At 51.0% G+C, this 12,282-nt stretch overlaps 7 protein-coding genes across 7 annotated transcripts; 5 read left to right on the forward strand and 2 right to left on the reverse strand.

Moving 5' to 3' along the window:
• Nucleotides 1-142: 142 nt before the first annotated feature.
• On the forward strand, nucleotides 143-646 carry PC9H_006634 (uncharacterized protein; the record flags this gene model as incomplete). The annotated part of the gene is made up of 2 exons (XM_036776178.1): nucleotides 143-218; nucleotides 279-646. The coding sequence occupies 2 exons, from the start codon at nucleotides 143-145 to the stop codon at nucleotides 644-646; spliced, it is 444 nt and encodes a 147-aa protein (XP_036632197.1).
• Nucleotides 647-856: 210 nt separating this feature from the next.
• On the forward strand, nucleotides 857-1,854 carry PC9H_006635 (uncharacterized protein; the record flags this gene model as incomplete). Its single annotated transcript, XM_036776179.1, has 5 exons — nucleotides 857-951; nucleotides 1,009-1,095; nucleotides 1,149-1,311; nucleotides 1,436-1,552; nucleotides 1,645-1,854. The coding sequence occupies 5 exons, from the start codon at nucleotides 857-859 to the stop codon at nucleotides 1,852-1,854; spliced, it is 672 nt and encodes a 223-aa protein (XP_036632198.1).
• Nucleotides 1,855-2,114: 260 nt separating this feature from the next.
• Nucleotides 2,115-3,726, forward strand: PC9H_006636 (uncharacterized protein; the record flags this gene model as incomplete). The annotated part of the gene is made up of 6 exons (XM_036776180.1): nucleotides 2,115-2,123; nucleotides 2,177-2,262; nucleotides 2,312-2,432; nucleotides 2,488-2,544; nucleotides 2,598-3,640; nucleotides 3,690-3,726. The coding sequence occupies 6 exons, from the start codon at nucleotides 2,115-2,117 to the stop codon at nucleotides 3,724-3,726; spliced, it is 1,353 nt and encodes a 450-aa protein (XP_036632199.1).
• Nucleotides 3,727-3,771: 45 nt separating this feature from the next.
• On the reverse strand, nucleotides 3,772-4,303 carry PC9H_006637 (uncharacterized protein; the record flags this gene model as incomplete). The annotated part of the gene is made up of 5 exons (XM_036776181.1): nucleotides 3,772-3,853; nucleotides 3,912-4,015; nucleotides 4,070-4,122; nucleotides 4,178-4,198; nucleotides 4,255-4,303. The coding sequence occupies 5 exons, from the start codon at nucleotides 4,301-4,303 to the stop codon at nucleotides 3,772-3,774; spliced, it is 309 nt and encodes a 102-aa protein (XP_036632200.1).
• A 249-nt stretch (nucleotides 4,304-4,552) lies between these two features.
• Nucleotides 4,553-7,939, forward strand: PC9H_006638 (uncharacterized protein; the record flags this gene model as incomplete). The annotated part of the gene is made up of 9 exons (XM_036776182.1): nucleotides 4,553-4,714; nucleotides 4,771-4,908; nucleotides 4,959-5,210; nucleotides 5,269-5,377; nucleotides 5,432-7,161; nucleotides 7,213-7,359; nucleotides 7,411-7,593; nucleotides 7,653-7,715; nucleotides 7,772-7,939. The coding sequence occupies 9 exons, from the start codon at nucleotides 4,553-4,555 to the stop codon at nucleotides 7,937-7,939; spliced, it is 2,952 nt and encodes a 983-aa protein (XP_036632201.1).
• A 471-nt stretch (nucleotides 7,940-8,410) lies between these two features.
• Nucleotides 8,411-10,680, forward strand: PC9H_006639 (uncharacterized protein; the record flags this gene model as incomplete). Its single annotated transcript, XM_036776183.1, has 9 exons — nucleotides 8,411-8,771; nucleotides 8,828-9,195; nucleotides 9,243-9,299; nucleotides 9,353-9,444; nucleotides 9,492-9,548; nucleotides 9,606-9,688; nucleotides 9,754-9,872; nucleotides 9,926-9,995; nucleotides 10,046-10,680. The coding sequence occupies 9 exons, from the start codon at nucleotides 8,411-8,413 to the stop codon at nucleotides 10,678-10,680; spliced, it is 1,842 nt and encodes a 613-aa protein (XP_036632202.1).
• A 152-nt stretch (nucleotides 10,681-10,832) lies between these two features.
• On the reverse strand, nucleotides 10,833-12,191 carry RFC3 (Subunit of heteropentameric Replication factor C (RF-C); the record flags this gene model as incomplete). The annotated part of the gene is made up of 7 exons (XM_036776184.1): nucleotides 10,833-10,920; nucleotides 10,971-11,103; nucleotides 11,154-11,365; nucleotides 11,415-11,728; nucleotides 11,779-11,912; nucleotides 11,960-12,024; nucleotides 12,079-12,191. 7 exons carry the CDS (start codon nucleotides 12,189-12,191, stop codon nucleotides 10,833-10,835), a joined length of 1,059 nt encoding a protein of 352 aa, XP_036632203.1.
• Nucleotides 12,192-12,282: the final 91 nt, after the last annotated feature.

Genomic DNA, 12,282 nt, shown 5'->3' on the forward strand with positions numbered 1-12,282 from the left:
TCTTTTCGGATGGTCTACTACTCGGTTGGAATATTCGCATCGGGACTTACGGCTTGGTATTGAATGCTAGTAATATGCTATAAAAGCTGCACTGAGCGCAATGCCACACCCCGTCCTCAAGTCACCGTTGAGATAATCCGCCATGCTCTCCAAACAAATCGTCCTCTTTACTGTTCTCATCGGCGGTCTGTTCGTCGCTGCTGCGCCTGTTGACCAAGGTAGTTCGCGTAGCTTCAGCTATGCTTGTTGACAATGTTCCTGATATTCTGTATTTCCAGCCGCTGCTCGGGAAGCGCCTGAGAAGAGGTTCTACTACAACAACTACGATGTAGAGAAACGCGACGCCTCCCCCGAAAAACGTTTCTACTACAACAACTACGATGTAGAGAAACGCGACGCCTCCCCCGAAAAACGCTTCTACTACACTCACTACGATGTAGAGAAACGTGGCGATGCCCCGGAGAAACGCTTCTACTACGTCCACTACGTTCCAGAGAAACGCGATGCCTCCGCAGAAAAGCGTTTCTACTACACTCACTACGATGTAGAGAAACGAGACGCAGAGTCGCCAGAGAAGCGCTTCTACTATACAAACTACGACATGGAGAAGCGAGGAGAGGAAACCGAAGATGGTGTAGCTGCCTAAGTCCTTCAGGGGTGTCTTGTTGGCGTTGGGGTCCTTGACATGCTCTGTACTTGATTTCCATTCTTCGTTAATGTCCGCGTCGTCGCAGTAACAATCTGAGATCTATTGACCGCCGACTGGACTGTCGTATGGGCCTGAGCCACGAGTTCTCTGAGTAGTGAGTTCAATGACCCCTGAGTGTCTTTTGTCGGTCATTAGCTCCAGAAAGTCATGCTATTCTCTTTGACTGATGCGATGCGACGGACGAGGCTTGCACAGACTTCAACGACGCGATGCATCAGCTACGCATGCAAGACCAAATCCAAGTGAGTAGTGGTACTAAGCACTTTGTTTAAGTGCGAAATCAGTTCATCTCTTACCAGAGAAGAAACCCACTGGCAGCGTCCTCCGGACCCGACTACATCGTCGTTTGGAATTGACGTCTTTATGGTACTAGTTGCATCTGCCCTGTATGTATCCTGCTCGCCTGCGTTGACTAGTAATGGTAATGTGTTGTCCGTAGGACTATGTTTGAAAGACCGTTGGATTTGAGCCAGAACTTCCCGAGAACGCTCGCAGGAGAACCATCTCCAAAGGGTCAAGACCTTCTAGACCTCTCGAATGGGAGGGCAGTTGTCATTGGGATGGACATTAACCACTTCTCGACGACCGACCATGATACGAAAGTAAAAGTGGCGCTTTAAACTATCCTTCTCTTCCTTCTCTTCGGGCTCGACGCTCGATTGGAGTGCTAGCATTGGGGCATACCGTGATACGATTGATGCCCACCCAAGAAATACGGTATAAAAGCTGAAGGGCAACGGCTCTCCGAGTCCAGCTTCAGGTCGCCAATCAGCAGCTATGCTATCCAACCAACTCGTCCTCTTCTCCATTCTCGTTTGTGGCCTGTTCGTCACCGCGGCACCCGTCGATTAGAGTGAGTCCCCAAATACCAGTGTTAACGCGTCCAAGGGACGATCTAATGTCTACTTCTCATAGCCGATGCTCGGGCTGTTCAGGAAAAGCGTTTTAACTGCAATAACTACGAACTGGAAAAGCGTGGTGAGCAGCCCGAGAGACGTTTCTACTACAACAACTACGAAGCTCAAAAGCGTAACGAGCAACCAGCTGAGAGACGCTTCTACTACAACCACTACGACATGGAGAAGCGAGGGGATGAGGCGGAGGAGAGGCTAGTAGATGATGTTCCGGAGTCCGTCGCCGCCTAATGGCTCGGTCGGGGGTACTTCCAGCTGTGGTGTTTCCGTAGCTTGCTCTGTCGTTTTTTTACTCAGTCTTCCGTTGTTTCTCTTGTAATCGCAGCGGCCAAGTGAGTCCCAAGTGCTCTGAGTCCCCTGAGTCATGAGCCTAAATCGGCATCAATATTCCCACAGTCATCATTGTTATTATTGAAATATTGAACGTTCGTTGGTCGCAATATTTCGATCTTCAATCCATTTTGCCTTGACTTTCAGGTTTGGGTGTCAAAATGGACCAAGTGAGTGCTATTCGCTCGCACAGTTGGAGTGCAGCTGAGCAATGTTGACCAAGGAATCCTTTAGGCGATTACTAGAAACCTCTCGCAAGAGCGGCGACGCTGCAAGGCCTGGCGTACGACCAAAATCAATCTCTAAACAGTAAAGTGGTACGGGTGTTGTACTACGACATCTACTGATGCAAGTTCAGTAAAACAGTCGACGCCTCGCAACCTGCATTCCAACCGCGGAAGGTGAAGAAAGCATCCAATGCGGAGTACAGGGATAGAGCTTCCGAGCGGAGGGGAGGAAAGGGCAACGATTACGCTCAGGTGTGTGAACAGTACGCTCGGTGATAGGTTGACCGACCCGTAATGCCCATGTCAGGTTGAGGCCCTTCTCGAAGACTTCGAACGTCGAAACGCTGATGCAGATAAAGATGATGTAAGTATAAGTATATCGTGTTCGATACCCTTGCCTAATGCCAAGTCTATGAGGTCGAAGAACAGCGGAAGTACCTCGGTGGTGATGGCGACCATTCCATTCTTGTGAAGGGTCTCGATTTTGCTCTGCTCGAACAAAATAAAGCTCGTGCGACGCTCTCGACCGAGGACGACGACTCTCTAGAGGTTGCTTTTGCCGAGGCATCTACGATAGGGCACACTGCCGACGCCGCGCAAAATTCTGACGGCTCCAAGAAACGTACGAGAGCAGACTTACTTCGCGAGCTCAAGGAGAAGCGTGAGGCGTCTAGCGGTCAGGAAAAAGTAATTACTCCTGCCGACGAGGTGAAGAAACTCGAACAAGCGAAGAAAGCAGGCAAGTTCAAACCTATCGGATTCAAGCCAATAGGTGAGGCGGAGGAGAAAGCGAAGAGGAAGAAGGCTACCAAAGATGGCAAGGACGGAGAGCGGAAAAAGAAGAAGAGAAAGGTTGAGCAGCGCAACGAGGACCTCACAACTTCCACACCCACAGCGCAATCTGCTAACTCTGAAAGCACAAAGAGCCTCGAATCGACTACTCCATCTCAGCCCCCCGCTCTTAATGTCGCAGTAGCTCCACAGGAAGAGCTTGCCCCAGATGATTTTGACATCTTCGAGGGTGTGGGTGAGTACGAAGGCATTGACCTAGGTGACGACGATGAAGAAGGCGAGCACCATGCTTCCCCGCCTCCAGGCGAGGAACCGCCCGCCCCTGTGCGACCTGGTGGTTGGTTCGTATCAGAGGACGGCGAATCCTCCGCCCTTCCACAGGATTCGCGGCCGCCACCATTGCCGATCGCGGATGCTGCTCCTCTTGGACAACAAGGAGAGGCGGAGGTAGAGGCGGAGGTAGAGGGGGCTCCAATGCGACTGCAGCCTTTGGAATCTTCTGCTTTACCTTCTATCAAGGACTTTCTGGCTATGGACGAGGCTGCTGAGAAAGATGCGAAACGAAGGAAACGTAAGGAGAAGAAGAAAGCTGGCGGTGGAGGCGGGGGTGGCGAGGGTGAGGGAAGTACGATGACTGCTGAAGCGCGAGCAGAGAGGGATTACAAGCGGTGAGTGTCCTCCCTCTTGCTGACCTTCGCACTCGCTCAAGTTTTGCAGGTTGAAAACGTATCAGGCGAAGAAAGGTAGTTCATAGCTGCTTGGGCGAGTATATCATCGTTAACTACGTACTTCGACTGTGCTATTGAGATACTTTGAATATTGACTTTCCTCGGTTGAGATAATTTGCGAATCCTGCTCGCGCGTCCATCTCGTCGATTGAACTTGAGAATTATCATGTAATTGGGACGTTGCTCCATGTTATATAACAACGCGACGTACCGGGTTTGCATCTCACTAGCCCAGGTGATTTGTTTCAAAGTAGGTGCACTGAGTGAAGCACCAAGTATTCCAACGAACAGCGCAGCGTACGCCTCTAGCATGATCTACGAAGCATTTCTGTGAGATACTGCCGACGGTCATGAAACGTCTGTGCGTACATCGAATGGTAGTGATCCCTCCAGTCGTCCTGAGTTCTTCAAGTGCGATAGGTCTGCGCCAAAGGTATCAGTTGCATGGCTTGCACCTCAGTGGTCTGAATCACTGACATTCATACGATGAGAAGGCAGCTGAAGAGTGGTCAGTTATCTGATTTGACTGTGAAATTGAGGGATGAAGGACTCACCATGAAGGACCAGAAGCACTGCAAGGACAAGGAAAATGCGGCCTAACATTGTTACCGTCGTCGTTCACTGTGACGTTCTGTGTCAGTCACACATCATGCATCACCTGTCACGACAGAGTCGCGGCGCTTGTTTTTTTTCGGTGTCCGAGTCTTTATGGCTTTCTGTAAACCCGACGCTATGTCCATATTAGGCAAAGCGGAGCTCTAAAATAGGATCGGCAGGCCAATGCCGTCTCCGAGTCCACGTGTCTCACAGCCAACAGCGTGACACGAGCGCGGAACCTGACCTGCAAGCCAAATGGCCTTCCCCATCCCCACCCATCTCCCCCGCAAGCCTGCCCACAGGGATGTTGCCACCGAAATATTGACGAAAGTCGACCTGGCTAATGTTGCCTCCTTGACCCCGGCGTTGGCTGCTTCGTGGGTCTCAGAATTGGACGCGGCCATTCAATCGACACAAGTAGGTAGGAGCTTCTTTGTCTGGCTGTGCCTGGTAGCTCAAGCGATTCTGCGTAGAAAAGGATCCATGAACGAATACGCGAGGACTTGCCAACAGTTGAGAAACATATAGCTTCGTCCAAGTCAATTCAGTCACGCCTTGAATCGCTGCGCTCGAATGTCGACGCGTTAGGGAGGACGGTTAATGATTCAAATGTGAGTTTGTCTGCTCAATGGCTTCAGGAAATTGACAATCCAATATACAGACGGGTCTACTGCCGACTCTGATACAAACACTCACGTCGCATTCTGAGCTCGCGAAGGAGTTTGCCAACGCATCAACATCTTTATCGGCTCTTTCGCACCTACTGCAGCTCAAGAAACGTTTCACGCTTCTCGAAGGCTTAGTAAAGTCAGGGGAGCTATGCGAAGCGGCTCACACTTGTGGAATACTGGAATATGACCTAGAACAGGCCCCCGACGCTCTACAGAGGAGTATCATCTATGGCCAGTTGAAGGTAAGTTGGAACGTGAATGACTACTGCAATCAGCGATAATCATTCATCTGCCACACAGTCCAACTTCAGGGTGCTCAAAGACCGAACCAGAGAGCAGCTTGCGGAGGCATACTCGAGGAGTATCACTGTGACCGCGGAAGAAATGATAATCTCATCCTCTGTGCAAGGTTGGCTCTACATTTGACATCTTTCTGTAGCCTTCTTGACTTCTTTGTTTGTAGTTCGACAATCCACCACTATCCTTCAGCTCCCCTCCATCTTGTCCTCCATCGACTCGGCTTCTCTCTCAAGCCTCTTGGATACGTTACGCCGGGATCTCACCCACCACTTCATTCAAATTGTCCTCAGCCAGCCAACGTCCGTCACTTCCTCCTCCACCTCTGATTTCTCAGGAAATTCACAACACAAGATTACACTGTTTCCTACGCCGCCGAGTACTTCCTCGCCCGGCCAACGGCTTGAATCCCTGTCTGCCGTACTGGAGTTCCTTTCTGCACATTTATTCCTTGCGTTGCCCGAGGAACGGAAGGCGCCGTTTACGAAGAGCTTAAACAAAGCCATGACCAGCAGCGTTCTGAATGACTTATTAGTTCCAAACTTGCCGACATCGTTTAGCCCTCTACCATCATATCTCGAACTCGTGCAACGGTGCATAGACTTCGAGGGGCGGTTGCTCGAGACTGATGCCTCGGAAAGGCCTATACGGTTGTGGTCAAACGGACTCCGGGGACATTACGAGAGACAAAGGAGAAGTATCCTTCTTGATCTCACAAGGAATGTGATCACGTCTCAGGTGGACTGGAATGATACATTCAACGTCGAAATCGACGCCCCACTCAACAGCGGCCCCACAAATGTCGTCCTGGTTCAAGATGTTACATCTCCGTTACCTGAAAGTACCGACAATCGTACGACCACCACTGCCGTCGACGATATCACCGACGTTGGTGATGACGGAGCGTCATGGGGTCTTGATGAAGACGTTGAACACAATGATGATGGTATTGACGAAAGCGGCTGGGGACTCGACGACGAACCTACCGCAGACTTGAGCACTGATATAGAACCTGACGCGAGCCCAAGTATAGACAGCGACTACTCGCTGCCAAGTCAAGGTAGCTCCATTGACAAGTCCGGACCTAAGGATCCCGAACCTGATCCATCTGATGCTTGGGGGTGGAACGACGACGACGACGGGTCCCCGCCGACGGACGATAGTGTCTGGGATGATCCATGGACGGACGACTCGGCGTCTGCCTCAGAACCAAAACTTTCTGAGCCGATTCCCCCCAGCCCTCCAGTTCTCAAAGTACCACATTCAACGCCCTCTACGTCGTCCCCCAAAGTCGCCACTCGCCTCGAGAAATTCTCCAAACAAAAACTGAAGCACGCAAGTCACTTAGCCTCGCCTGCGGTCTCTTCCCCCCTGGTTTCTTCCCCCCTGGGTATCATATCGGACTACTCTTCTTCAAGTACTCTCCCTGAATCATCGCCGCTGAAAACCGCGATGCCTAACAAGTCCCCAGATCCATCCTCTTTGTCCGACAAGCGGCCGCCTAATCTCGTCACCGTTGCACCTAAGGAAATTTACACCGTTACTCAGCGGATGCGATCCGTGTTGTCCATGGTGGAAGATATTCTTCGTGAAGGTCATGAATTCATCAGCGCCTCGACACACATGCCTCTGATATCGTCGAGTTCTTCAACGAGCAGCTTGCTTCTTCAAGTAGCCCCTGAGACACTGGATCTATTCCGCGCCCTCTATCCTATTGTGTTCCAACAAGATTTAGAGACCCACCCTTCGCGTGCCATGCAGTTCTCCAATGACTGTTCGTATCTTGGTCAGGAAGTCGAGAAACTCGCGGTTTTGGACGACAGCGTCAATGAGAGCCTGGGGAGATCGAGGAACTGCCTGAAAGTTTTGGGCGATAGTTGGTACAGCGATACTATTGTAAGGGTATAACTTTCACTTCCATCGTGATTTTCTGACTTCGGTCAACAGGCGAAGCATTGCCAAGCTGTCGAAGACACCTTGGTCTCTGGTGCTGACGGCTTCGTCCAGACAACGGACCAGGACAGATACGATGAATGTGAAGGGGCGCTGATGCAGGTTGTTTCCCTTATCCGCAGACTCGCTGCAGGCTGGAAGGTACTGATCTCCTTATTTTAAGTTCGCCATCCGCTGATGTATTCCACCTAGAATGTTCTGTCCAAAACCAAATATTACAGTGCGATAGGTCGACTCGTTGACGCAGCTCTATCCCAGGTCCTGAAAGATATTTTGGCCTTGCCCGATATCACCGAAGTGGAATCCCATCGGCTGAGTGAACTTTGTAGGATACCTAACTCCCTCGAAGGACTATTCGTTGAGGACCAAGCCGAGGTAAGCGAGACAGTTACTCAGCGAGGCATCTATAATTTACGGATCTGATTTATTATAAGCATCCTTTCACTGCCGCGTATGTCCCTTCCTGGCTGAAATTCTCTTACCTCTCAGAACTTCTGGTAAGCCCTTCCATTTCCTGTGATCTATCTTCCCCTTGTCTCACGAGATACTACAGGAGGCTTCCATGGCGGATATTACATATCTTTTCGAAGAGGGTGCCCTAGTGGATTTCGATATTGAAGAATTAGTGCGACTCGTTCGAGCTTTGTTTGCTGATACTCCATTACGCTCGGCTACCATCACGAAGATTCTCGCTGGCCATCCGGATATTTCTACCCATTAAGTTTTCTTGTTACTCACGCCGTATTTCTGCTTCAATGGATTATGGATATTCAAATATGCAATTGTAAGGTCGTGGGTCGCTAATCGGTGACCCGTTTCGCTTCGTTATGCACATGTGTTTTACGCGTCTAACTATGAAGGTTCTTCGCAAGAGGAGTCGATCAACATGAAAAACATGCACTCAAAAACTAATGTCTTGGGACTGTTCTGTGCCTGGTACTTAAGTAGTGGTCCTTGCTTGGGTTCGAACCGTGCATCGAGTGAGCTCCACTTCTCAAGATGGACAAGGCATTTTTTGTGCGTTTAAGAATTCAATTATGTCACGCGAAAAGGCTTGGCTTTTAGAGAGCAAAACTGCGCAACGCCGAGCCAGTCGCCGTAGGTGGGCGCCGTCACTGGGCAAATGTCGTAAAAACTGAAAAGTAATCTTTCTTCTTTCCTCTCATCTTGAGTTTGCGCTCAGGATTTTGCCATGCCGCAACAATCCCAGTCACTCGTTCATCACCACTCTCATTCAAGGGAAGAAGTCTTGCGCGCATCTGATGCCAACCGTACCCAAGCTGCCCATGCCGATGCAGCGCCGAGCACGGCTGCGAGTATAAAACCATCACCACATCGCCGTTCTCGCACCCCCACGGTTCCCTCTTTTCTGGCAGGCACGATGCCCCGGACATTTCTTCTCCTTCTAGTCGCTCTTTCAGCTGCACTTGTTACCGCAGCAAAACCACCCGTTAATATCTCGTTCCCGGAACAGCCGACCCGCGAGCAAACCAATGTCGTGGACGACAACTTCATCGGCATCTCCTTCGAACTGAGCTCATTCGACACGCTCTGTGGGTTCTAATTCGCGGATCCCTTTCCTGCAAGCACTAATCGCCCACACAATTAGGGGGTCATCGCGGGGATTCGATCCCAACAGCGATGCAGAATTACCTGGGCAATATCCGCGCGCGCATGACGAGCCCACTCCGAATCCGCGTAGGCGGCAACGGGATGGACGCCTCGATCTACAAGCCCGACCTTAAAGACAAAATGCTGGAACTCACTGATCCCGAGGCGTACTTCAACGACATCCCGACGGACTTTGGGCCGGTGCTGTTCGAGGTGATGAACGGGATGTACGAAAAGGTGGGGCCGATGCAGTTCATCGTAGGGGTGAGCATGCGAGACCCCGATAATTTCTCGAATGGCGTTGCATTGGCAAAGGACGCCGAGGAGATTCTGGGGAGCCGATTAGACGCTTTACTTCTCGGAAACGTGAGTCTGTGCTCCTGCATCTAAGGTCGCGTGTCTCATAGGACCAGGAACCCGATTTGTACGCCGGTCACGGGAAACGAGACAACTATACTTTAGATATGTATGTGAGTATACCCTCATTTTCAAGATGGCGAGCATGGTGACCAGACTCCCTTAGATTCCCGAGATCGGGGAAATGATCAGTTTAATGGAATCAGACGGGCTCCTCAAGGAAAAACACATCGGTGGCCCAACAATTTGCTGTGGTTGGTACGTCGGTGTCTGTTCTCACTTAGCAGTCTACTTACCTGCTGCAGGGGCCTGGAAGATGTCATGGACGCTGGTTACACTCAATACCCTTTTAAATATTATACGTACGTTCCAAGCCCCCTTCCGCTCTGCCCTGATCCTCATCAGGAACTACTCCTCAGCTTACAGCAATATCCTAATCACGCTTGCTCCGGCTTCAATGAGAAGAACACGAACATCTCCTACTATCTGACGCACAACAACGGTCAGTGATCTTTTACCGGCGTTTTCATGACATCCCTCATATTGACATTCATTCTGTATGTGTAGTCGCTGAATACGTCCATTGGGACAAGGTCGGCGTCGATCGCGCTAAAGCACTCGGGATACCGGTCTTGCTGTCCGAATACAACACCGTCGCATGTGGCGGGTCGAATATCTCTTCCACAGTACGTCGCTTCCTTATTCCACGTGTGTATACCTGTACTCAACCTGGTTATAGTTCGCCGCCACGCTTTGGGCCATCGACGCTGGGCTGAAGGCGGGAGCCTCCAATTACAGTGCCATTTTCCGTACGTTTCGTCATTCGCTGTGTTTGATACCGTCTGACGACGTCCTACAGTGCACACCCGCGAACACGACATCCGATACAACCTGTTCGACCCACCTACGCCCGAAACGCCGATGGACATCAACTGGCGCACAGGGTCGCCGTACTACTCCGCGCTCTTCCTCTCAGAAGTAACGTCCGTCTACGGCTCGGTCATCGTCGACCTTGGGCTCGACGGCTCCAACACGAATCCCAACTCCACCGTCGCGACGTACGGCATCTACGACGACGGCGGCACGTCACGCGGCAAGCTCGCGCTCATCAACTACGAGAACACAGCGTCGCGCAACTTCACCATCCCCGCGGACACGAGCGGGGACTTCGTGGAGTATCGCGTACTGACGGCGCCAGATGTGAGGGAGGAGTACGAGATTACGTGGGCGGGGCAGACGGTCAGGGAGAATGGGATTCTGGACGGAGAGCAAGAGACGATCAGGGTAGATTGTGGGGGAGGGTGCACGATTGAGGTACCGGGACCTGGGGCGGCGTTGGTGGTCCTGTGGCCAGATCAGTCCGACCAGTTCTTCCGCGGAAACTCTACCGTCGCGCCGCTGAATGCATCATCATCTGCGACCTCGACGTTGTCATCGCCGCTAGCTACATTGGTGACAGTCTCTTTCGCTGCTATCTTACTTTTGTTGTGGTAGCATCTCTAGTCGCACGCGATGTATTACTAGCTTTCGTTGAAGTCGCTTTCTTTGAAGTCCATTCGATGCAGCTGGTTGTGTGAGAGTATACTTAAAGTCACTCCTGGGACGCCATCATAAATCATAGACCTAATACCCAGCTGCTCAAACAATTACGCCGTTAACTCCACAGCATTCTTGAAGGCTCCTAACAACGAAGTCATCTGTATCTTTTCATTGCCTCCTGTGGACAGTCGATGCCTACGAACAAAGTTAGCCCCGTTGACAAGATAGAAGCGTAACAATATTACTCAGTTGTCGCAAGATGATCTAGCAGGTAGACACGGGCTTGAGGCTTTAATTCAAGCGTTTCGACGTATTCGTACGCGCCGGCCAGCAGGTCTTGAAGAGCCAGCCCCTTTTCCGTTTTGATGGAAGACAGCACTGAGGGAGGATTAATTGTCAGGATTCCACGCAATTGACACTGAGCGTACTAGTGTAAGCTGTTGTAAACTCCTCGGACAGCATTGCATTGATGATAGTTTCAATGTCAGATGGATGTGGACTTCCTGTGCAATTGTATACAGCTGTCTCGTTCGTCACATCGTAGGCTGCGTGACACGCCTGGAGGACGTTCAAAGCGCGTCGCATATCGCCCTTTGAGAGTTTCAACAGTGCTTCCTTTCCATCCGCCGTCAAATTCACCCTGAGCCAATATCAGTGGTGGTGACAGGTATAATCCACGCGCAACTCACTTCTCCGCCTCTACAACGGTATCAAGCCTCTTCTCCACCTCTTTCATTGGCAAAGGGGAGAAGCGAAACCTCGTACATCGACTTTGGATAGCCGGAGCAATCTTATTCACGTAATTGCATATTATGCAGAACCGTACATTCTTCGTGTACTGCTCGATGACCCGTCGAAGAGCAGCTTGCGCCTGCTGCGTCATCATGTCGGCTTCGTCGAGGACAATGAGTTTGAAGCCCTTTGAGAAGAGCGTTCGCGTCTCGGCGAACTGCTTGATCTGCTCGCGGACGACATCGATTCCTCGATCATCAGACGCATTTAGCTACGGAAGCGTGAGCTGCATGTATGGTTACGCTTCTTCTTGAGGCGCACCTCAAGGATTTGGTTTCGGTATTGGGGGCCGTATATTCGTCTAGCCACAGCAAGAATAGTGGAAGTCTTTCCTGTGCCAGGTGGTCCGTAAAAGAGCAAGTGAGGAAGTCGATTCTTTGCAATGAAATTCTCGACTACGGCCCCTTGAGATAAATTGACTTCAGAGTAGTATAGCACGCACTGGTACCCGTAATCTCCTTATGCGACACGACGTCGTCGAGAGTGACAGGGCGATACTTCTCTACCCTTCGATCTCCATAAGCCCATCGACCGCAAAACTTCATAAACAAGCCACCTCACCAAGGAAGATTCTCGTTGTCGTATGGATGATCATGGTCCACGGTCGCTTTTCCCTTGCCCTTCAAGCTCGAGCTGAAAGCAGAGTCCATCTGAACGTCGTCGTCGTTGCTCATTTTAAGTTTGGTGATGGTAGTACAAGTGAGGGATAAGTGAGACGCGCTTGCCGACGCGCCTGTGGCTGACCGCGCGACGCAATCAGAAGGA

Source organism: Pleurotus ostreatus (assembly GCF_014466165.1).
Source record: "Pleurotus ostreatus strain PC9 chromosome Unknown scaffold_4, whole genome shotgun sequence".
Classification (NCBI taxonomy): domain Eukaryota; kingdom Fungi; phylum Basidiomycota; class Agaricomycetes; order Agaricales; family Pleurotaceae; genus Pleurotus; species Pleurotus ostreatus.